This window comes from Camelina sativa, chromosome 15, assembly GCF_000633955.1.
Source record: "Camelina sativa cultivar DH55 chromosome 15, Cs, whole genome shotgun sequence".
Classification (NCBI taxonomy): domain Eukaryota; kingdom Viridiplantae; phylum Streptophyta; class Magnoliopsida; order Brassicales; family Brassicaceae; genus Camelina; species Camelina sativa.
In genome coordinates, this window is record NC_025699.1 from 18760548 (window position 1) to 18783405 (window position 22858).

The 22858-nt window shown below is 34.9% G+C and overlaps 3 protein-coding genes and 1 pseudogene across 11 annotated transcripts; 2 read left to right on the forward strand and 2 right to left on the reverse strand.

Annotated features, from left to right (window-relative positions):
* Positions 5290-14157, reverse strand: LOC104747148 (ras-related protein RABB1b-like). Of its 8 annotated transcripts, none has more exons than XM_019236540.1 (10): positions 12440-14157; positions 12285-12345; positions 11955-12131; positions 11730-11779; positions 11433-11494; positions 6711-6850; positions 6325-6407; positions 5799-6003; positions 5641-5709; positions 5290-5546 (listed from the first exon to the last, which is right to left on the reverse strand). In XM_019236540.1, exons 5-10 carry the CDS (start codon positions 11488-11490, stop codon positions 5451-5453), a joined length of 651 nt encoding a protein of 216 aa, XP_019092085.1. In that variant the 5' UTR covers positions 11491-11494; positions 11730-11779; positions 11955-12131; positions 12285-12345; positions 12440-14157; the 3' UTR covers positions 5290-5450. The 8 variants fall into 8 exon arrangements, with proteins under 8 accessions (XP_019092085.1, XP_019092084.1, XP_019092086.1 ...); XM_019236539.1 differs by having other exon boundaries at positions 11730-11782; XM_019236541.1 differs by having other exon boundaries at positions 11730-12131; positions 12440-12970; positions 14090-14155.
* LOC104748599 lies at positions 9514-11264 on the forward strand (annotated as a pseudogene).
* LOC104747149 (BTB/POZ domain-containing protein At2g04740-like) lies at positions 15857-18830 on the forward strand. Of its 2 annotated transcripts, none has more exons than XM_010468727.2 (5): positions 15857-16466; positions 17027-17747; positions 17827-17863; positions 17933-18066; positions 18170-18324. In XM_010468727.2, the coding sequence occupies exons 1-5, from the start codon at positions 16001-16003 to the stop codon at positions 18201-18203; spliced, it is 1392 nt and encodes a 463-aa protein (XP_010467029.1). In that variant the 5' UTR covers positions 15857-16000; the 3' UTR covers positions 18204-18324. The 2 variants fall into 2 exon arrangements, with proteins under 2 accessions (XP_010467029.1, XP_010467028.1); XM_010468726.2 differs by lacking the exon at positions 18170-18324 and adding an exon at positions 18331-18830 and having other exon boundaries at positions 15863-16466.
* LOC104747150 (fimbrin-4-like) lies at positions 18891-22163 on the reverse strand. Its single transcript, XM_010468728.2, has 14 exons — positions 21902-22163; positions 21651-21821; positions 21334-21554; positions 21075-21246; positions 20935-20973; positions 20794-20862; positions 20589-20705; positions 20302-20513; positions 20054-20221; positions 19776-19975; positions 19525-19685; positions 19343-19439; positions 19162-19253; positions 18891-19068 (listed from the first exon to the last, which is right to left on the reverse strand). Exons 1-14 carry the CDS (start codon positions 21986-21988, stop codon positions 18892-18894), a joined length of 1983 nt encoding a protein of 660 aa, XP_010467030.1. The 5' UTR covers positions 21989-22163; the 3' UTR covers position 18891.

Here is a 22858-nt window from a genome sequence, read left to right on the forward strand (position 1 = left end):
TTACTAAGAATTCATGAATGTCATGTCGCATATCTAGCTCTACAGTATCCTTTGCTGTTTCCCAGAGGAGAAGATGGCTACAGACTTGGTATTAAGAAGACAAAGATAACAAGAGGCAGGAAATCAAATAAACAGAATACTAAGGAATCAAATAGAAAGAGACAGAAGGATGTAAGTATGAGACAGTGGTTTGCGTATAGGCTTCAAGAAAGGAAACATGAGAAGCACACCCTTCTAAGATCAAAGCGATTACTACAGCAGTTTATTGTTGATGCTTATACGATGATAGAAACTAATAGGCTCAGGTATTTAAAAAAAAACCAAAAGAAACTTCGAAGGACATACAAGGAAGATTTAAGGAAAGCAGCAGAAGCTGGAGACGACAATCTAAGCAATCAAGGAGATTCTTTCACGCTACCTGCTTCTTTCATTGGCGGACCAAGGTATATGAGGCAGAGCTACCTTGATGCAATGGCTACATGTAAGAAGTTTGGGTTTCCAGATCTCTTTATTACATTCACATGCAATCCTAAATGGCCTGAAATTGTAAGATTTGTCAATAAGAGGAAGCTAAAGGCTGAAGACAGGCCAGACATCATTTGCAAAATATTCAAGCTCAAGCTTGAGAATCTAATGGATGACATCACAAGAAAACATATTTTTGGGAAAACAGTTTCAGGTAAAGATTTATTTACCTTCTTTATTTTACATTAATAAGACTATTTTTCTTTCATTTATAACATTACATATATATATTTATATATAAAAAAATTATATTATTGTGCAGCTATGTACACAGTAGAGTTTCAAAAGAGGGGTCTTCCGCATGCTCATATTATCATATGGATGGATCCGAGATACAAGTTCCCTACTGCAGACGAAATTGACAAGTTGATTTCTGCTGAAATTCCAGACAAGGAAAAAGATCCAGAACTCTACAATATAATATCAGAATGTATGATTCATGGTCCATGTGGTAGTGCTAACCCATCATCGCCTTGCATGGAAGAAGGTAGCTGTTCCAAATTTTATCCAAAACAGAATGTCAAAACCACCAGCATTGATAAGGAAGGTTACCCGGTTTATAGAAGAAGAAAGGATGGGCGTTTTATCGAGAAGAATAGCTTCAAATGTGATAACCGTTATGTTGTCCCTTACAATCGGACTTTGTCACTTAAATATCATGCTCATATTAATGTGGAGTGGTGCAACCAAACAGGTTCAGTAAAGTACTTATTTAAGTATGTTCACAAAGGTAATGATCGAGTTGGTGTCGTAGTTGAACCTAATATAAAAAAAGTTAATGAAGAAGGTCACAAGAATCTGCAAAATGAAAATACTCCATCATCAAAAAACGAAATTCAAGATTATTTTGATGGAAGGTAAATATATTGTTGTTTAATATTTAAATTTCTGTTTATATTATTCATTCTAAATCATCTTTTTAAACCTTTTTCCAGATATGTATCTGCATGTGAAGCTATGTGGAGGATTTTAGCTTACCAAATACATTATAGGCAAACCGCTGTTGTGCCACTCAGTTTCCATGAGGAAGGCAAACAAACTATTTATTACAGAGAAGGTGAGTCTGCACAGAATGTCATGGATCGTGACTCTCTTGATGAATCTCAGTTTCTTGCTTTATTTGAACTTAATAAGCGTGATGAAGAAGCAAGAAAGTTATTATACGAAGAAATACCAAGCAAGTTTATTTGGGATGGAAAGGAGAAGTGTTTTTTTAGGAGAAAAACAAAAGCATTTGCAATAGGTAGAATTAACTACGTGCCTCCGACCATAGATGATGCATATCATTTGAGGATACTCCTTAATTCCATCAGAGGTCCTACCAGTTTTGATCACATTAAAACTGTTAATGGTGTCGTACACAAAACGTATCGTGAAGCATGTTACAGTCTTGGGTTGTTAGATGATGACAAAGATTATATTGAAGGTATCAAAGAAGCAAATTTCATGTGTTCTCCAAAGTTCGTTCGTAAAATGTTTGTCAGGATGCTTCTTGCAGCCGTTTTAAGTACTCCTCATATTGTATGGGAAGAAACTTGAGAAATGTTATCTGAGGACATTTTAAGGCGCAAAAGAAAAGAATTAAAGCGACCAGGTACATTACTTAACTATCTTATATAGATACATTTTTTTTTAATTAGTTAAATGTAGTATATAAATTTATAAATCTCATTTTGCAGAGCTTCAATTGACTGATGAAGAAAGGAAAATATTTTGTCTACAAGAGATAAACAAACAGTTGAAAAGGAATGGTTCTTCGCTAGAGTCTTTCAAAACTCTGCCTCAGCTACAGAATGATAATATTCCGGTTTTAAACCAGTTAATAGCTGATGAACGGAGATTCATCAATCAAACTGATTTAAAGAAGAATCATCTGGAGTGGTTAAATATGCTTACGGAAGAGCAGAAGAAGATATATGATGAGATCATAGACTCTGTTTTCAAAGATAAAGGTGGAGTATTTTTCTTATATGGTTTTGGTGGAACTGGTAAAACATTCCTTTGGAAAGTTCTATCTGCAGCTGTAAGAATAAGGGGAGAAATAGTTTTGAATACCGCATCTAGCGGTACAGCCTCTCTTTTGTTAAAAGGTGGCAGAACAGCTCATTCAAGGTTTGCCATACCTCTTGAAGTTCATGAAACGTCGATGTGCAGAATGTCAAGGTCTTCTGATTTAGGTGAATTAGTCCAAGAAGCGAAGTTGATCATTTGGGACGAAGCTCCTATGATGAGTAAATACTGCTTTGAGACTTTGGATAGAAGTTTGAAAGATATAATGTGTGATCCAGAAGATAAACCTTTTGGTGGTAAGGTCATTATTTTTGGTGGTGATTTCCGTCAGATCCTTCCTGTTATTGTTTGTGTTGGTCGAGAGCAAATAGTTAACTCATCGCTCAACTCTTCTTACCTTTGGAATAATTGTAAAGTTTTAAGGCTAACAAGAAATATGAGGTTGCTGCAAAACATAACTCCGAATCAAGCCACAGAGATTGAAGAGTTCTCGAAATGGATTCTTGACGTTGGAGAAGGAAGACTTAATGAGCCAAATGATGGAGTTGTTGATATTGACATCCCAGAAGAATTGCTGGTCACAGAAGTAAACTCTCCAATTGAATCTATCATTAATGCAGTATATGGTAATTCGTTACATACTGCAAAGGATGCAAGCTATTTTCAAAGCAGAGCTATTTTATGTCCAACAAATGATGATGTCAACACTATAAATGACCACATGATATCTATATTACAAGGTTAGTTAAAGTTTTCTGCTAATATTCTCTATATACTATATAGTAGAGCTATTTTCTCCAAGTTTTTAATTAAAATTATTCATAGTTTTGTTTTAATCCTTTATTGTTTAACAGGTGAGGAAAGAGTTTACTTAAGTTCAGATAGTATTGATCCGCAAGATACAAGGAATAAAGACAATCCTGCATATAGTCCTGATTTCCTAAACTCAGTTAGGATTTCCGGAGTACCAAACCATGCTCTTCGTTTGAAAATTGGTTGTCCAGTAATGTTGCTACGCAATATTGATCCTCATGGAGGCTTAATGAATGGAACAAGACTACAGATTACACAAATGGCTGATCATGTTATACAAGCAAGAATAATCACTGGTACGAGAGTTGGTAAAATTGTTCTTTTACCAAGAATGGTATTAATACCATCAGATACCCGTTTGCCTTTCAAAATGAGACGTAGACAATTTCCTATAAACGTTGCTTTCGCAATGACTATCAACAAAAGTCAAGGTCAGTCTCTCTCAAATGTTGGTTTATACTTGCCTAGACTTGTTTTCTCTCATGGCCAGCTATATGTAGCTATGTCCCGTGTAAGCAGTAAATCAGGATTGAAAATCCTCATTACTGACCCAAAAGGAAAACCTCAAAAGAAAACAAGGAATGTCGTCTTCAAAGAGGTTTTCCAAAACATTTGATCCTGATTCATGCATATCTTCGTAAGTTTCTGTTTTTACTTTGTGTTTATCATTTCAAAATGTATAACTTTGTTTGTCGTTTACAATTTTTGATCATATTATTTTTTTTTTTGCAGGTTTTCTTTTTCATTTTTACCCACCAAATAAATTTGAGAAAACTTATTATTTATCTACTCCACTAAATTCGTTTTATCTGATATAGACATATTGAATTTCGTTTATTTAATTTATTTCACATCTTTATTAAATTCCAATTTCTACTACGTTATTAATTACAATTATAAGATAATTATTATAATATATATTTGTAATATTAGAGAACCTGAATAATTTAGTAAAGTCATTAATTATGTTATAAATATTTACAAAACCTACTTTCAAAAAAAATTTATGTTGAAGTAACTAACTCCATATATACACATTTATAGAAACAAAAGAATAAGACTACACCTAATACTAAGAATTACAGTACCCAAGGGTCAAGAGTCTCCTGAGGAGAGGACAGAAGCCAGAGGTGTAATAATAAAAGAATGAAAGGTAGACTGTGTCAGAATATATATCGTGCTCACTGCAGGCAAATGTAATAAATAAGTACATACTAATTGAAGAATGATTGAAAACGGCGAAATAATCTGAAAAAAATCAGACAGTATTATAAATTTCAAGTTATAATAAACATTTTGGCCCGTGATGTAGCACGGGTTACTACCTATCATATATGTATTGTTCAGTTATATGAATCATGTATCGTGGAACTAATAATAAAGATTGGTTTGTCAAGTCCGATCTTCTTTATACCACATATGTGTAGTATATACGTGGATTTTTGTAAGGGAATAAAAAATGCAATTAGAAAATTATATACGGAAAAATCTTTTAACATATCTTTCTAATCAAATATTGATAAAATTATCTCATTTTATCTTAACTAATAACAATAATGTGTATATAATTTTGTAAAAATTATATTATTCTACATATGTAAAAGAAAATTGGTGATTACAGGTTATAACCAATGATAAAACTAAATATATATAAGACAAATAAATATAACTTAATTTTTATATATTTTAATTTAATAAGTATAGTTCCACGGTGTACCGTAGGTGAATATCTAGTACTCTTATATTTTTCGATATTAATTACCAAAATTTCCTTATATATCCGCTCAATTATATCATGCATTTTCAATCTAATATTTATGTTCATCCGTATACTAACTACTAACCAAAAAAATGTAGAAAACAATTAATAAATACCCCAAATCAATTTGTTGCATAGTACGTATTCTTATGCTGAGAATTTAATTACAGGTCTTTTATGCTATATGAAATATTTTCTGTATGTTGATAAGAAAAAGAAAACCTATATGTATAATACATTAATATTTTATGTATTTTTTTTATTGGTTTTAGAGGTAAATTTAATCATACAGGCGTAACACCAAATACACGCCTACTCGTAGTAAAAATAATTTTTTTTGGGACTAACTACAACAGCCACCACCTAGCTCGGTGATGGTACCATATCTTCCTCCAATTTCACCTCGAGGACATGAATATCCGATCTTGATCCCCGGTGACTGTAAAAATCATGATCAAATGAATTGCAAATCACATTGGCTGGCTTAGTATGTGATATGAATAAGAAGAAAAATGAAAGAAAGAAGAAGAAACCTCTTTTGATACGTCAAAGACACAATTCTGAATTTTCTCGAGAATATTTGCAGCAGTCTCTATGAAAGCCTGTTTGCATATACAGTATGTGATACTAAGAAAACATATATATAATTTCTTTAGTTAACTCTAAAATATTTTTGTAAGGAAGTAATAACCTCGTCAACGTTTTGACATGTTCGTGCAGACGTTTCCATAAACAGCAGACCATGTTGTTTGGCAAACATTTCTCCTTCGTCTTTGCTAATAGCTCTTTTGCGAACAAGATCGCATTTGTTTCCGATAAGAATAATACTCATGTTATGAGTGACATGCTGCCGAACATCTTCCATCCAACTCGCCACATGGTTAAACGTCTCTCTCCTACGAATCATCAATTTTGTAAGATTTGAGTTTCATTTTTCCAAAGTCCAGAGACAATATCGTAGCTCCAAACGCTATAAGGAAACATGTCAATTTTTGACAAAATTTCCACACATTTCCGAATGATTTCCCACGAATTTCACAAAACAAGATTATATACTAAAATTCCTCAAGACCAACCAATTCAACAAAATTAAAAAATAGACACACACAATGTTACACACGGGGACATCAGCGAAGTTATGTGTAAATGTGATTATGTGATTATGTGAAAGCTACAATGTATACAAGAATAAAGAAATATCATGAAAAATTCTGAACCTGGTGATGTCGTAAACCAGTAACGCTCCCGCAGCTCCTCTATAAAATGATCTTGTGATGGATCTAAAAGTCTCTTGTCCAGCCTAGTAAAACATCACAAACTTGTTCAAATCATACACAACAATGAATCCAACTTTTACCCTAGAAACTAAAAAGACCAAACACAGAGACTTTTAGATCTAACTAATATATGAAAACCTAAAAGTTGCTTATAATATATTACATACAAACCAATCAATCATAATTCACATGGCAAAAGAAAAGTTGAACATGGTTGAGATGCTCACATGACAAGCCTTGTATTGAACACAAAATCGTTTTATCAGTTAAATTAAATAATGCAATTTCGACATCGATAGAGAAGATAAAGGCGAGAGCGTACATACTGTGTCCCAAATATGAAGTTTTATTGACCGACCACCGATGGTGACCACTCGATCACCAAACTCAGCACCAATGGTTAGGTCGTGGACTGGTTGGAATCTCTTGTCAGTAAATTGTAGAAGCAGGCACGTTTTTCCCACACCTGAACCACGAAATAGCTAGGTTAAACCAAGAATATAAAAAAACTTGGAGAAGAAGGTATGATTGACCTGTGTCTCCGATGATTAGGTATTTGAACAGGTAATCGTATGACATGGTTGATCAATTGGAGATATAATCGGTGGTAGGTAAGTCTTGGAAGTTTTATTCCTCTCTATAGTCTATATATAACAATTAGCGATTCTAATGTGTCCGGGATTTCACAAAAACTGAAATATAGTAAATTAAGATTTTGTTTTTTTTTTACGGCATTCATAATTTATAATTATACAAATCTTTTAGTAAAAATTTTAAGAAGTCATAATTGTGATTTTCTAATAAAATATAAATTTGTGTAAAATAGATTTCTAAAATATATTTGATCTTATCTCTACCAAAGATAAGGATAATAATATATGTTATTTTTATTTGAGAACAACTAAAGATTGTTCACATAAGCTGGGAAAACGAATTATTTCTCTCTAAGAACTATCGTATCAAGCTATATAGAACCTGAACTTACACCACTATCTATATTTCTCTGAAAAAAAATTTGAAACATATGTCCCTCTAAATCAGAAGTTCGAAACTTAAATCTCCGTGTATCTGGGTTACATCGGATTAAGGTCTAAACCGAGCCTAAACCATCTATTTTAAAAAACAGACCAAAATAAAATGAATTTAAAGTAAAATAAAAAAAATAATATGTTAGAGTGAAGTGACCTTAATGCAGTGGCCAAAGGTAAGTATTTAATGCACAAGGCACCATCACAACTATCCGAGATCGAGTCCCGCTTCCTACGAATTACGAATGTAGGGATTAGGCTAATGGGCCGGCCTGTTGGCCCAATGGTTGAAAAAAAAATAATAATAATATGTTAGATTTAGACGGAGTGAAGTTGTAAATCTAAAAAGAATAAGAGTAGTGGGATAAATTAAGAAACTGTAGATTTTAGACGGAGTGAAGTTGTAAATCTGAAAAAGCAAAAATCTTAAACTCGCTGCCTCCTCCGTTATCAGTTTATCACCAATCGGAAAAGCTTCAACAACAAAACAGCAAGTAGATTTCATCACAAATCTTAGCGTCGCTGTATATCTCAGTTTTCTCGCCGGAATTGCAGTTTCCGACCTTGATATGCTCTCTTCGTCTCCTCCGTGGCTCTGTCGTCGTCTTCTCCAAAATCTCCGTCTCATATAGTATCCCCCGTCGTCGTCGCCGGATTTATAGTTTCCGACATGAATAAGTCAAGAATCATTCTCGAGTACGATGAACTCAACAAGCATTACGAGCTTTGCCTTATCCGTCTTCAATCTCTCATGACGGAACTCAACGATGCTCTCTGATTTGAAACCTCAGATCTGTTCGAAGTTATTCATCTCTCTATTTCATCTTCTTCCTCATCTGTTTGAATTGGCATAGTTGACTGTTTTCTTTTTTATCAAAAACTGAAGTGAGGAAGAAGGTGATAAGGGAAAGAGACGATTGGTTGTTCTCGAGAAAATTGGCTTAGTTTTGTAGTTAACTAATTGTAATTTGGGTTAAAATTGGTTTACTTTTGGTTTATTATTGTTTTAACCACTAGGTTTTTCTCAAAGATTTGGTGTGATGAGAATTAAGAGAAAGATTACATACCCGACATGGGATGGTGAATGGTCTATGTATAAGTACATTTGCATATGACAGAGCCTTGGCATTTAAACTCAAAGTTGGATTGTAACTTGTAACTAAACAGAATAAGTACAATTGCGTGATATGAAACTTTTTTGCTTTTGTGATCTATATGGGTGTGAATGGTTGCAGCGGTTGGGGCGGACAAATCGACTGGACCACTTTTTATTTATCATTCAGCAAATGTAGTCTGTAGTAGTGTGGTCCAAATAAAGCAGAGACAAGACCACAACAGACCAACTGCGGACCGCTTTTACATATAAATAGAGTTGATACGTAGTGGTCTGTAGTCCACCTTAAAAATGGAACGGTCCAGACCGTAGATGGATTTGGCCACCCTGACTGCAATTACCATTCAAACCCTATGTCTGCAAGCTTACATTAATCAACGAGTGTGACTGTGTGACACATCTAGTATAGTGAAAATTGTATTTATGTCCTAGTCAATTATGACATCTTGCCTATAACTATAATTACCAAAAATACCCTTCAGAAAAAGAGAAAAAACAAAAAGAATTAAAAAAGCTTGAAACTTATGTTGGAAGTTCCGACAATAAACAGTCAAAAACTTGCCACGTCTCCATTTACGACAACAAATATCTAGTCCTACTCTCATTTGTCAACGTTTAGGAAAAACATTAACGTATTCTTTTACATTAATTAACCTTAATATTACTGTATAGAGTGAGGGATATTTGGATTCATATCTTTAAATTTAGTAATGTATAATATATAATTTAAAGCTTTTGAAATCTAAATTTGTAATCAGTTAGTCATCTCAAATGTGAGAAAATTAAGCTGCAAACCCTGTGATAAGTTGTTAACCCTGTGATAACACCTCTAGCCCAACTTGTGGTTCTGTGTTGTGTTAAGATTCTAACTCTGTTGTTGTCAGAGTGTTTTGCTTCTGCCAGAGCTTGTGGTTGAGTTGTTTGAGACATATGTGTTTGATTTGTTGTTTTGCTGGCAACGAGCTTATGTGTGTGTACCTTTGAAATTTTGTTCAGAGGAACTATGTTATCTGCCAAGTGATGTATAAGGGTGAAGATGGGGACATCCCATTTGGTGGTAACTATTCCAGTGAGCCAAGTCAATCTATGGTCTCTGATTCGAATTCTGTCAGAGCGCCCAAGGTGAGTCCAGTTTCTGAATCATGTTTCCTTATTCATGAGTCTCAACTTGTTTTTTTTTTTATATAACTCAAACCTTCTTTCACAAATTCAGTTTGAGCAGCCAGGTCAAGAAAATATCTTTGGTATGTCTGAGGATGATTTGAAAAGCCCAATGAATGAACGAGAAGATCTCTCTTTATGAGATGTATTGCATCCAGACATGTTATTCAGTGACAACAACAATCCTACTTTGCTGCCACAAGCTCCACATTTAGCCCCAAATGATGATGAGTTTCTCGGTGGATTGAGACATATTAACCGAGAGCAGGTTGAGTATTTGTTTGCCAATGAAGGATTCATATCCACACCAACTACATATATGCAAGAGAACCGCAGTGATCACAGGCCAAAGAAACCTTTGTCAGGGATCATTCCTGAGTATAGCTGTGATACTGATAGTGATGCCGAATCGATATCTGCAACGGTAAAATACATAACCTGTATTCATTATCAATGTCTTCATGGAGTAATAATATGTAGTCTCATGTATTCCTTCTAATATGACAGAGTTACCAAGGAACATCAAGTCTAGGTGGTGATAGTGTTAGTAGCTCCAATAGTCACTCTCAAACAGGCTTAGATGAGATGATATCGTTGAGCAAAGATCTGCAAACTTCTGATGAACCTTCTATCAGTAGAAAACCCCGAGAATCGCAGCTCACACGGCGTACCATACCAGTAAAACAAGAGGTCTTGAGTTGCTCTTATGTTGATTTTGTGGGCTACTTGGATCTTACGATCTCAAAACATATGTTGAGTTTACATGATAATGACTATTCTGATTTTCCTTTACAGATGAAACAAGATACGTCAAGAGCCTCTGGTGCGTCCATAGACAAGAAGTCATATATGGTAAAGACAGAGAATAAGGGCTGGTTTATTACAGAGGAGGCAATGGAGAGAAACCCGAAGAATCCACGGTATAACTATCTCATGAGGATGATCATAGGCTTCATTCTGTTGCTAGCTCTCATTGGGAACATCACATCGGTACTAACAGTCAAATCAGATTAATGAAAGCACTCGTTTTAATATCAATAATGCTTTCTTCTGGAAATTTGATATATAAATATATGTGTGCGTGTTATATATGAACAAGAGGTATGTCTTGTGCCTATAGTTAAATGAAATTTAGCGTATGAAAATGATGACATTCACTGATTGACAGAGACCAGTAGATTGGGTTTGAAAAAGTTTCTCAACGATTTTGGTGTGTTAAGAATTAAGTGAATGATCATCTGATGCTACAACTAAACAAACACTAACTTCAACTGATTAATTGATCAGTTCACGTTCTTTATCCTTTTGCATTTGTGCTGCATTTAAGTTTGTTTAGTATTAGCGTTTGAGTACACAAAAGTTATGTTTACGTTTACATTTTAGTTTCTGTGTGTTCGTGAAATGTGGTTGTGTTTGTATCAGCAGTAGGCACAAAATTTTCATGTGTGTTTATGGTTACGTTTCGTGTATGTTGGTGTTCGTGTTATGCGTTTTTATGTTTGTATGTGTTAGCTAGCATTAGAGATGCTGGAACAACTTAGTTGAGGTTTTATTTAATCCTAAAGCAAACAATCCACCTGAGAAAAAAAAACTCATTGTCAAAACCTTATACGAACTCATGCTATCTATCACAAATTCAAATACTAAAATTGAAAGTCAAAAGAGAACAGACTAAATCATTGCTTTTCCAAAACCATAAATACTAAGACAGCTTAGGAATCGAATTAATGGATACATAGACTTACTTGGAAAGAGGAGTGTTGAAGACGAGCTGCACCAGAGAGGCTCCCAAAATCCAATCATGCCCCTAATAAAATAAATTCATATACTAGTTTATATCTAAATGTAGTGACCTCAAAATGTTGTTTATAGTCAAGTTTTAGATGACAAAGTCAATGTTGTTGTTGATATAAACATTAAGTCAGTATACTAAAGACAAAGAATAAACCATAGAATGTTGACAAATCATAAGATCTCAACTTTTACAGCATAAATAACATATGAATTTTAGAAGCTTTTAGTTAAGGGGTAAAAAAACCTACCTGATCAAAAAGCTGGCTAAATTTTTCCGGTTCAGGATCAGTCACTGTCTCTACTACAACAATCAAAATAGACTCTAATGGTATAGTGTCTGAACCAAAACTTAGACAAAGTCATGCTACTACTACAAAAAGCTAATCCTGTTGTGCAGCAGAAGCAATATATAGAGAAACCAAAGTTTTATAGACAAAAGTTACTGAAACAAAAAATTCGATTCAAAAACATACCTGTTCGTTCAGCTAATCCTATTGTGCACCAGTAGTTACCAAAGAGCTAGAGTCTCCCACAACCGTACCACTACAACAATTCAAACACAACCAATAACACAATGCTATTGAAAACCGAAGAAGAGAAGTCAAACCTGAGAAAGATCATGTACGCATTCCAGTCCTTGGCTTTTGAAGCTACAGAAATAGATTGATAATCACTCATAACAGTTATAAAAAAAGACTATGTGATCAAGAGGTGTAACCAATAAAGAGACTACAAACTCCATCAAGGGGATATATTATGAAGATCATACCTTTTTTTAAAGAGGGAAGGGAAGAGACACGAACCTGATTAAAAGAGGAAAAGATACAGTCTGCATGTTGTATCTTCTGAAATACTTTTATGTCCCTGTTAAGATATGGTTAGAACTCAGTAAGGCAAGTAGAGACTGAACAAAGTAAGATTTATAAGAAATACACATTAACATAAAAAGGGAACTTACACTATATAGAGGCTGTGCAGGAAATTACGAACACTGTTTTTAGTAGATAACTTAAGGACTTTTATTCTCCTATCAAATTGCAGAATATTGAATATGATACTCTCTCCATCAGTTTGCAGAATGTGAATTTCTAATTTAAGCAGATAATTGAATTTTCTCCAGAAAACAATGTACAAGTCTGATCTTAGCAGAAACAGAAGTTTTCTGTAGCAGATTAATGAATGTTAAGGATGCTGCCAGCTTCAGCAAAACTGAGCTTTACAATCTTACAGAGGAACTTTTACTCTCCATCAATTTAGCAGAATTTTGAATTGCACTCCATAACATTTAAGCAGAGAATTGAATTTCTCAGGACATCATTGTCCAAGCCTTAATAGAGGCTAATCGTTAGCAGAGATTGAAGTTAATGTGAAGTACTTGTCCCAGCCCCAGCAAGACAGTAGAACTCATATAAGCAGGGATTGATGTCTCCAATTTTGGGATATAGTTTTGAATCTAGCATCTGTTATCAAGCCCCAGCAAGCACAAGTCCTATAAAAGAACATTTTTTTTCTCTCTCCATTAGTAGTTAGCAGAACACTGAATTTTCTATTTCAAGCAGAGGATTGAATTTCTCCAGACATCACTGTACAAGTCTGAACTTAGCATAGACTGAAGTTTTCTATAGCAGAGATATTGAATGACATAATAGTTTCAGCAGGTAATTGAATTTCTCAGGACATCATTTTCCAATGATAAAGAGCAGAGATATTGAATGTTACAACTGAGCATGCATCTGAGGCCAAGCCATATATTAACCAAGCCCTTACTTGCAGACTGTATCTTTTTCTTCTCCATCAAATTTGCACAACATTGAATAATTGTATAAGCAGAGTATTGAATTTTCTTCGATATCATAGTCCAAAGGACTTTTTACTCTCCATCAAATGAGCAGAAATATTGAATTGTAACTCCATATAATATATAGCAGAGATATTGAATTTTTCTAAGGACATCATAATAGTCCAAGCCTTAAACAAAGACTGATCTTTTAGCAGAGATTGAAGTTTCTGTCAAGCTGTCCCAGCCCCAACAAGACAGTAGAGATAGTATTGACAAGCCTTTTTTTTACTCACGGACGCGGACAATTTCCCCAAGTTAGAAACCGGACAAACACAATCATATAATGTGTAGTCCCTTTCTTTTGGGTTTTGAAGCAAAAAACAAACTTTAAAAACCGAATAAGAAGAAAAAGAAAACAATCTTTCTTTTGAAATTGAAAACCCTAAGATCAAAACACACAAGTTTAAAAGGTTTCGACTTTGAAATCAATCGAAAAATCTGAATCTCTACAACGAAACGGTTTCGACTTCGAAATCACGAATCCAAAAAAAAAAGGGTTTTTGTTTTATTTGCAGAAACAATACAATCAGAAACCCTAAAGAAACAACGATGGATTTTGTATTTTGCTTAACGGAAAACCAAATTAAATTTTTAATTTTTTTTTTTAAGGGTTCGATCGAAATCTAAGGTAAAAAAAAACAACAATTACAAAACTACCAAACCCTAGAACTGAAGAAAAAACAAACACAAAAGAAGGGGTTGGTTATGCAAAATCAAGACGAACCCTAAATTAAATTTCATCGGAAACAACATAAAACAAAACAAAACCTTGCAGAGACGACGAAGATCTTCCCGAATAGCTCCAGAGAAGAGGACGACGAAAGCGAATCGCAATTGTGAAAATCACTAGCGATTGCTTTGCATCGCAACCTCTTTTTTAATATAACCGTTACAAAATGATAAACTAAACTGGGCTAAATTTAGATGGGCTTAAAAAATATTGGCCCATATATATAAATATTGGTTTTACGTTTTATTACTTTCTCAAGAAAGAATTATAGAGTAAGAAAATAAGAAAGCTATTAGAGGATTTGAGTCAATTACATGTTTCAATGTCTCACGCTCTATATAAGGGAATTTAATTATGTTTTTTTGTTAGGGTGAAAACTTGTATAATACTTTTGTATTTGCTTGACTGAATTATTAGGTCTTTACATCTCTTCTTTTATATACAAACATAGAACAATCTAGAACTACTAAAACAATCTTATCCTCTAGTTGTAGTAGGTGACTCATCGGTTTGAGATTGCAGAACCTTGAACCTGTTTGGACTGGAGTGGAGCGTCTTCACCGTACTCACAACGTTCCTCTGTTTTGAAGACGAGACTGCTTTAGTCTTTGTCATCTTGTGCTGACTTTGGGTTTGGGCTTCAACTGGTATTGAATTGTCGAGGCCCAACAAGGATGTTCTTCTACACTCCTCACAATTTGGTGATTGTCTCAAATACCATAGCACAAGAAGCGGAGTTTGCCAATCTTCTTGACATGTTTAGATCGAGAGGTCACAAAGTTCTTTTAGTATATTACTATAACAAGGAGGAGGTTCAACAAACTGAATCAGAGTTTACGGAAACCCTTCTATGGCTTTGGAAAGCTATATTCCCTTAGACAATGACCCTTTGCTTTTGTGTCTCACTTAAAAATAAAATGCTTTAATTTTTTTGTGTATTGACTTTAATTTCTGTTTTGTCCATACTTGACTGCTTCTCCAACCAGCTTATGTTAGGAAATCACCTGTTGGCGAAAATTTATTTTAGTCCGAAAATTTTAGTAATCTAACAACTACAACATATGACCACAATTACCCTAAAAATGCATGAGTTTTGATCACCACAACTGAAAATTAATGGAGTAGCTCATCATCTTTATTATACGTAAGCTATCTCTCCTTACAAATGTTCATGATATTTATGTAAAAGCAACTTTTCAATAAAAAAAGAGTAACTGTATACAGTTCTTTTGGTTTTAATATTGATAAGTATAAATAAGAGACACTCACATTCCTAATTAATATATCATATTAGATTCCTAATTAACACTAATTGATCAAAGATTCGTAAACTTTCCGGTTCACATTTCACTTGTACTACAACACCAGTTGTGTGTTACCATTGCCTCAAAAGCTTTGAACTCAAACGACTTACCTAAAAAAGACACTTACAATGTCGCCGGCTATAGCAAAATTGACTGAATCACCTGGAAAGCGTTTATGGTTATATAGCTTAATAATTATGACATGAAAGAATGAAACATTATGGTTAAATAAAATAAAAAGAAGATGATCAAAACTGAAAAAAACAAACTAAATAATTTTAAACTGGTAATAATCTAGTTGATGACTCTACGTCGATATATAATAAAACCTTCAAATTTACTTCCATCAATGTGGGACAATCGAACACTCAAAAAGAGATCTAGTGATTTGGGCTTGTGGGCTTTTTGACTTCTCTATCTATTTTTTTTTTTTAATTAAAAAACTATAATAAATAAAACCTATCGACCACAGTTGGGGAACAAGAGACAACAGTTAAACACGTTGTCGTCAGAGATACGTAAGACCTTCAGACTCATGAAGAGGCTCTTCTTTATCTAGAAAAATCGTTAAATCGTTAAAGCTCAAATCCGCCATGGAAACAAAACAATAGTCACCACCACTCCCTTTAGGGTTTATGCTCCAAAATGTCCTCATCTTGGACACTTGAATCCGACCTAGAAGATCTCGACCTCGACCTCCAAGATTACAAACCATCTGTACCTTTAAAAAAAGTCCCAAACGGCGACGTTTTCGAAGCTTCACGCGCCGGCGACGTCGATAGGCTCCGGTACCTTCTTGAAACTGGAGTCAACGTAAACGCGCGTGACCGTTGGGACTCTGTTGCTCTCTACTACGCTTGTCTCGCTGGTCACATAGATGCTGCTCGATTGCTTCTAGAGAACGGTGCGATTTGCTCTGAACATACTTTTGATGGTGATCGTTGTCACTACGCTTCTCTTAATTTAAGGATTCGGAAGCTTCTTAAGGCCTTTGAAGCTCGTCCTCCTCCGCTTGGTCCGTTGCAAGCTTCACTTAGGGAAACGTTTTTGGGATGTTGTCATAATCGAGATTATCTGAAACAAGCTTCAAATGCTGATCTTGATGTTTCTGGTATGCCTTCCAAAATGCTCAATCAATTCTCAACTTTTGAGGCTATGGACTTAATTTGGGGGTTGCTCTCCTTCTTTACAATCACACTCACTGTCCAATTTTTATGACAGTTGAGTTCTTTCAATCCAATTTATATGAAAGTTGAGTTCTTTGAATCCAGTTTTTAATGAAAAATTTGAGATCTTTGAATCCAATTTATTTGAAAGTTGAGTTCTTGGAACCCAATTTTTATGAAAGTTTGAGTTCTTTGAATCCAGTTTTTATGAAAATGTCGTGTTCTTGAACTGTTTCAGTATGCAGAGATGTTTACTGAGATTATGTATTTGGGTTTACCATTTCTTTCAGTATCCAATCTTTAAAAAGTTGAAGTCTTTGAATCCAAATTTTAGGAAAGTTGCGTTCTTGAATCGTTTCAATATGTAGAGATGTGTACTGAAATAGTTTGGCGTTTTTACAATTTCACTCTTAGTCTAGTTTGTTTTTAGGAATGTTGAGTTCTTGTATCATTCTTGTGTACGTCTGTTGATGTGGTCTAGAGACTGAATAAATTGCAATCTCAGTTTCTGTAGATTCTCCGAGTGAGTTTGGTAGTTCCAATTACTTCCCACCGGATGTGATGTTCTTTGTGCAAGGTAGACCTATTGAAGCTCACAGGGTTATCTTAAGTGCTCGATCTCCGTATTTCAAGCAAAAGTTTGAGAATGAATGGAAAGACCGCAGAGAAGTTCGATTCTCGAAAGAGAAGCTTTCGTATCCTGCTCTTTGTAGCCTCATCCACTTCTTTTACTCTGATAGGCTGGAGATATCGGTTGATGATATGGAAGATCTTGTTAGGATCTGCAAAGTTTGTAAATGTGAATCATTGCAGAAAATTATTGACAAGGAACTGATTCACCATAGATATGCTGAGTACAAGACGCATAGAGATCTTGATAACTCCATGAAACGGTTCATCTTACAGGGCATATCTCTCCCAGTGGAAGACAGGCTTCCTGCTTCTTTGCATAGGATTCTTCGAGTTTCTCTTGCGAAATCGTTTGCTGGTGATGCAATTGATTCATCTGTTGATAGTCTTGCTGATGTTTGTGTTAAAGTTGATAAAAGAACTTTCTATTGCCATCAAGTTATTCTAGCTTCGAGATCAGAGTACTTCAGAGCACGATTATCCCGAGTGAATGATTTCCATGAGGGAACTAATGGCTTGCCAGGTGATAATACTCTTCCATTTCTTGAAGAACATGATTTGAGCGCAGAGGCTTTTGAGAAGATGATTGAGTATATGTAAGCGTTTGTGATTGTAAAAGACTTGTTGAGAAAAATAATTGTTGGTATGGTAAGCTAACTCGATAAGCATTATCAGGTACACTGATGGCTTGAAGGAGATCAGTCCGAATCAGGTAAAAACTTGTTTGCCATTTAGAAATATTGATGTCTTTCCACCTTCTGATCATTCAATCATTTTGTAGGCTGAGGAGATCTTTGATGTTGCATCTCGCTACTTGCTGTTTCCTCTTAAACGTGCTGTGGCTGACGCCTTATTACCTCACTTGGAAACTGCCACACCTGCAGAACTCTGTCAGTGGCTGGTTTTGTCAGATATGTATGATTCTTCTTAGCTAAATCCGTTTTCTAATTGATGGCTAACTTTGTTGCATTTGATGGTCGAGCACAGAAGTTACTACATTAAATTTTGGTGTCTATAGGTCTAGAATGGTACAGAAGAAGCTCGTTGGATGACTTTGATTCTAGTGGATTTAAGAATGCAGTGCTAAAAACGTTTCTGTGTTTTTTGTTTTTCTGTTAGCAACATATTGATGGATGATATATGAGCTGACAAGTTTAGCTTTGAACTTGAATGGCATAGGTACGGTGTATTGAAGATAAGAGAGTACTGCCTAGACTTGGTTGCTTGTAATTTCGAGGCATTTGTTGAAACCCGCGAGTTCAGGGCAATGCTACTAACATTGCCACCACCATCAGGGGATTCTTCACTTCGAACCACAGTTCCAAGTGCACCAGGTGCCATGATGACCACGGACCAAGGGAATCTCCTTGATGATCTGAGAGAGAAGTGGCTTGAAGCAGAGGCTTTAGAGCTTGACATGAGAGACGAGAGTGCTTTGATTTTTGATAAGCGCCTTGCCATGCTCGTGGAAATGGCAGAGCGAGAGAAATTCGAATCAGAAGCTGAGGACTACAAAGACACCAGCGCATGATTATTTATTGGTTTTCCTTAAGCGAAGTTTTGAGTCTCTTTTTTGCTCTTACCTCATAATTTTAATATGGAACCTTTCAAATCTTTCTTTCTATACACAAACGATCAAACATGATGTAGATATTGATAATAAAACTTCATTTCTACTACATGCACCATTTGCTTAGTCTCTGATTTGATTTTTCATTTATAAGAAATTTCAAACTTGTTTTACAACATCATCATTTCAGACATTGAAGATCCATCGTCTGTTGACAAATTAGAGATCTCTTCTGTCACAGAGCTCACATCAGTATCATCAGAGACAGTAGACTCAGTGTCTGATTGTTGCTGAAGGCTCCAATTCATGATGCTAGCAGCTAATATCAGCAGCATTTTCTGGCTTACCTGTTTATCATTGTTAACATACAAAATTATTTGCCTGAGAAAGCGCAAACTAAACATAAGATGTGCATATGAATGAAGCTACATTTAATTTACCTCTATAATATCTTCAGGCAACAAGAAAATTGAGCATCCAAGCTTCCTTGCAACACTTATGATGTATGTTGCATTCAAATTCTTTTCCTCTTCTGCTTAAAAAATGGCAATTATAAGACAAATATGTAATGCTGATAACAACAAAGAGAGACATCACATAGTAACATAGTATTGTCATTACCTGTTTCTCCTTTAGATACAAGACTCCAGTTTACAACTCTTGGCTCTACAGCACTCAAAAGCTCCAAAAAGAAGATTCCATTTGAAAGATTCTTGTCCTAATAGCGTAACCATCAAATACTGTTAGGTTTAATGAAGATAGATTAGGGTTATGTCTCCATGGTTTTGACTCTTTATCTTTACCTTGAAGCTCACGGCTTGTGAGGTTCGACCCGTTTTCTTGACTTTCCGATTTGCCCAGTTTAGAATATCTGCCTCTGTAATATCTTCTTTACCTTGCCAGTGAGATCTCAAGTTGTTGAGGATTTGTAGCATTGTGTGTCTCATCAATTGCCACAAAAAAGCTGACAGAACAGACCAAGATTGTCATTGAAGTTGTATTGAAACTACAACATTAAACACACGTTTTTAATTCTGCAATTAAGAGAGCTCACCGAGAATGAGCTTTTTATTTCCTTGCACAATGTCATGACCATCTACACTGACAAGCGAGAATTTCAACTCTTTCCCAATCTTGATAACTTGGTTGCAGTTCTCAACCTTTTTGAATGGCATTTTGATTGGAGGTTTATTCGCGTGCTTCCAGTTAACCGAGCCTGGTGATACTTTGTCAAGAACTTCAAGAAGAATCCACCTGAGAATGTAATGATGAGGAGAGTTTAAGATTCTCAAGCCAGAATATTAAAACCAATTAATGAAACAAAGCTCTCACCCATTTCTAACATCCTCGAAAACATTATCGACATAAGTCACAGCACCAAGACTGTTAATCCAGAGGCGAAAGCATCTTTCTTCTCGACAAGTTTCTTCGTCGTCGTCTGTGACAATCTTCTCAGGAACGGATACAGGCATCTTTGGACTCTCATCAGACAATCCATTCCTGCAAACAGAGTTTTTTTTCAGGTTAGTTCAAGAAAAAGAATAATAAACTCACTCATTACTAGCATTCTTCATAGTGACCTGTGGTGAAACAGTTGTGCAACAAATGCAAGATTAAGATTTGCAGAGCCTTCAACTATATCATTAGGAGAAAGGAATCTTTTACAGTCCAGCTTCTCTGCTTGCTCAAGGACCTTCTTTGCTCTTTCTGAAGGGTCTTTCATCTCTAATGTCACATGTGTGCTGTGTTCTGGGGCTAGAGAATTTAGCAGGTATGCATATGCCTCTCCATCCTGCCAAACACCAAAGGAAATCACAAATCAAATACATGAAACAAAGCAAAAAAAATCAGAGACAAGTTAGTGTACCTTAACATCAGAAGAGAAATTGGTGACTTGTTTCTCATAACCAGCTTTCTTTAGATGAAAATTCATCCATTTTAGCAAAAGCTTCTCAGGTGCTAGTCCCATAAGCTCCTCCACATCCTGAAAAAACATTCACAAAGAATTTACCTGGTTTGCTTCAGCCACAAAAGGTTTTACAAAATGTTCAAAATGTATGTTTTTAATTTACCTGGTTTGCTTCCACTAACTCAACAAGTTGTGGCGTTTTCTTAAGATTGAGATCAGCCAACAATTGTATCTAAACCGAAAACACACAAACATTAGTAACCATGTCTCATCATCTTGCGGTAAAGTAATGTACAGTAATTACCTTTATAATCTGAAAGATCAACCCAAGTACAAGATGTGGCTACAAAGACAGAGCAGCAAAGAAAAAATTAGAAAACAGAACATGAAACTGAAAAGAAACAGAACATGAAACTGAAAAGAAAGTATTTTGAAAATACTTACTGTCCCTTCAGCAATGTCCTGAGTTCCAATGTTGACGACGGTGCAGCCTATCGCCTTTGCAGAGTTGAGACAGAGTGAAAGGTTTTCAGTTCTCTCCCATGGGTTCAGCTCTTTCTTCATGTTCATCGCTCTTTCATCTATTGTCCCAGGCACAGCTACGTTTATAAGCTTACTGTACAAACCAAAAGGAACAAGGGATTGAATCACAAACCTTTAAACAAATTCCATGTTATAAAAGTAGTTTGTAATGTATTAATACCACAACAGAACACCATCTTTAACAAGATCAAACAAAGCATTTGTAGTAGGATTGATTGGAAGATAGCTCTTCAAGAGAGGATCATCTCTAAGGTAGTTATTGATATGTGACACATATGAAGCTTTCTCGGACTCATTTATCGCGTGGTGGAACGTTGTAGTTCCTGTCTTGAGAAACGATGAAGCGCCCTTTGATCCTCGGGATTGCACACTTAAAAAGGCCTGTCACAAAATTGTATAATAAACACAGTTTACAATATTGTTATATAGGATCCACATATCTAGAGAGAGGCTAAAGATAATCATTATCAAACTCACCCGGAGAAAGGTCTCGAACTCGACTTCCTTAGAGCGATTGGGATAAGACTCATCCAAAATAGTTTTGATCTTATTTTCATCAAACGTGCGTTTGAAATCTTTTAGTTTTGCAAACACTTGTGGTAAATGTTTCACCGTGACACGACCAAATCGAGTTTTTGTCGAATTAAACTACGAAAAGAGAAGGGGAAAGATCAATATGTTAGAATACTACAAAGTGTGAAGTGGTAAATAAAAAGGATATAGAAGACCTTGGATTTAAGAGTACGTAATTCCACTTGTGTGAATTGGCTCTGTAGCCATGGATCAGAGACAAGAACACCAACGTAACTAGACATCTCTTGAATCTGATGATGATTCTTGTTCAACTCTAATTTGGAGAAAGATCGTGTGTTTATTTTATAGTTCTTCCTAGTTGGATTGAAATCAAACAGAGGCGGGAGAGAGTGAGTGGATGCTTTTTTGTTGATTAGTAATTTTACTTTGGTTTGATCTATAGTGGTGGTAACTTAATTGTGGAGACTTCACCATGACCTTTTAAAATATAAAGAAGATAAATACATTAGTGATTCCAGAAGCTTTTTATAGAAGATTATTTCTTTAAGATTTATAAATATCTAAAGAGTTAACATTTTTATCTTTATAATGGATATTTCTATTAATTTCTGTAGATTTTAGTAGAATTTGACAAATATTAAAAAGGTATTTTTTAAAAAGTACCTTTTGCTATGATTTTTCTTTCCTCAACATTACAGCAAAAATCCAACATTGCCGTAAACCTGTGTTTCAAACCATTCCTAATTACGAACCTTTCTAATTAAATCATACAAAAACTCTTTTATAATCTTAAATTTATAATTTCTTTTGATAGATTTTCAAAATCAACCATAAAAGTGGTAATTTATAAATTTCTTAATCTTTACTCTCAAACATTATGATGAAAATATGGGTTTTAAAACTTTTTGATACATTGCATTTTATATTACAAATGTGTTGGTTGNATTGTATAATAAACACAGTTTACAATATTGTTATATAGGATCCACATATCTAGAGAGAGGCTAAAGATAATCATTATCAAACTCACCCGGAGAAAGGTCTCGAACTCGACTTCCTTAGAGCGATTGGGATAAGACTCATCCAAAATAGTTTTGATCTTATTTTCATCAAACGTGCGTTTGAAATCTTTTAGTTTTGCAAACACTTGT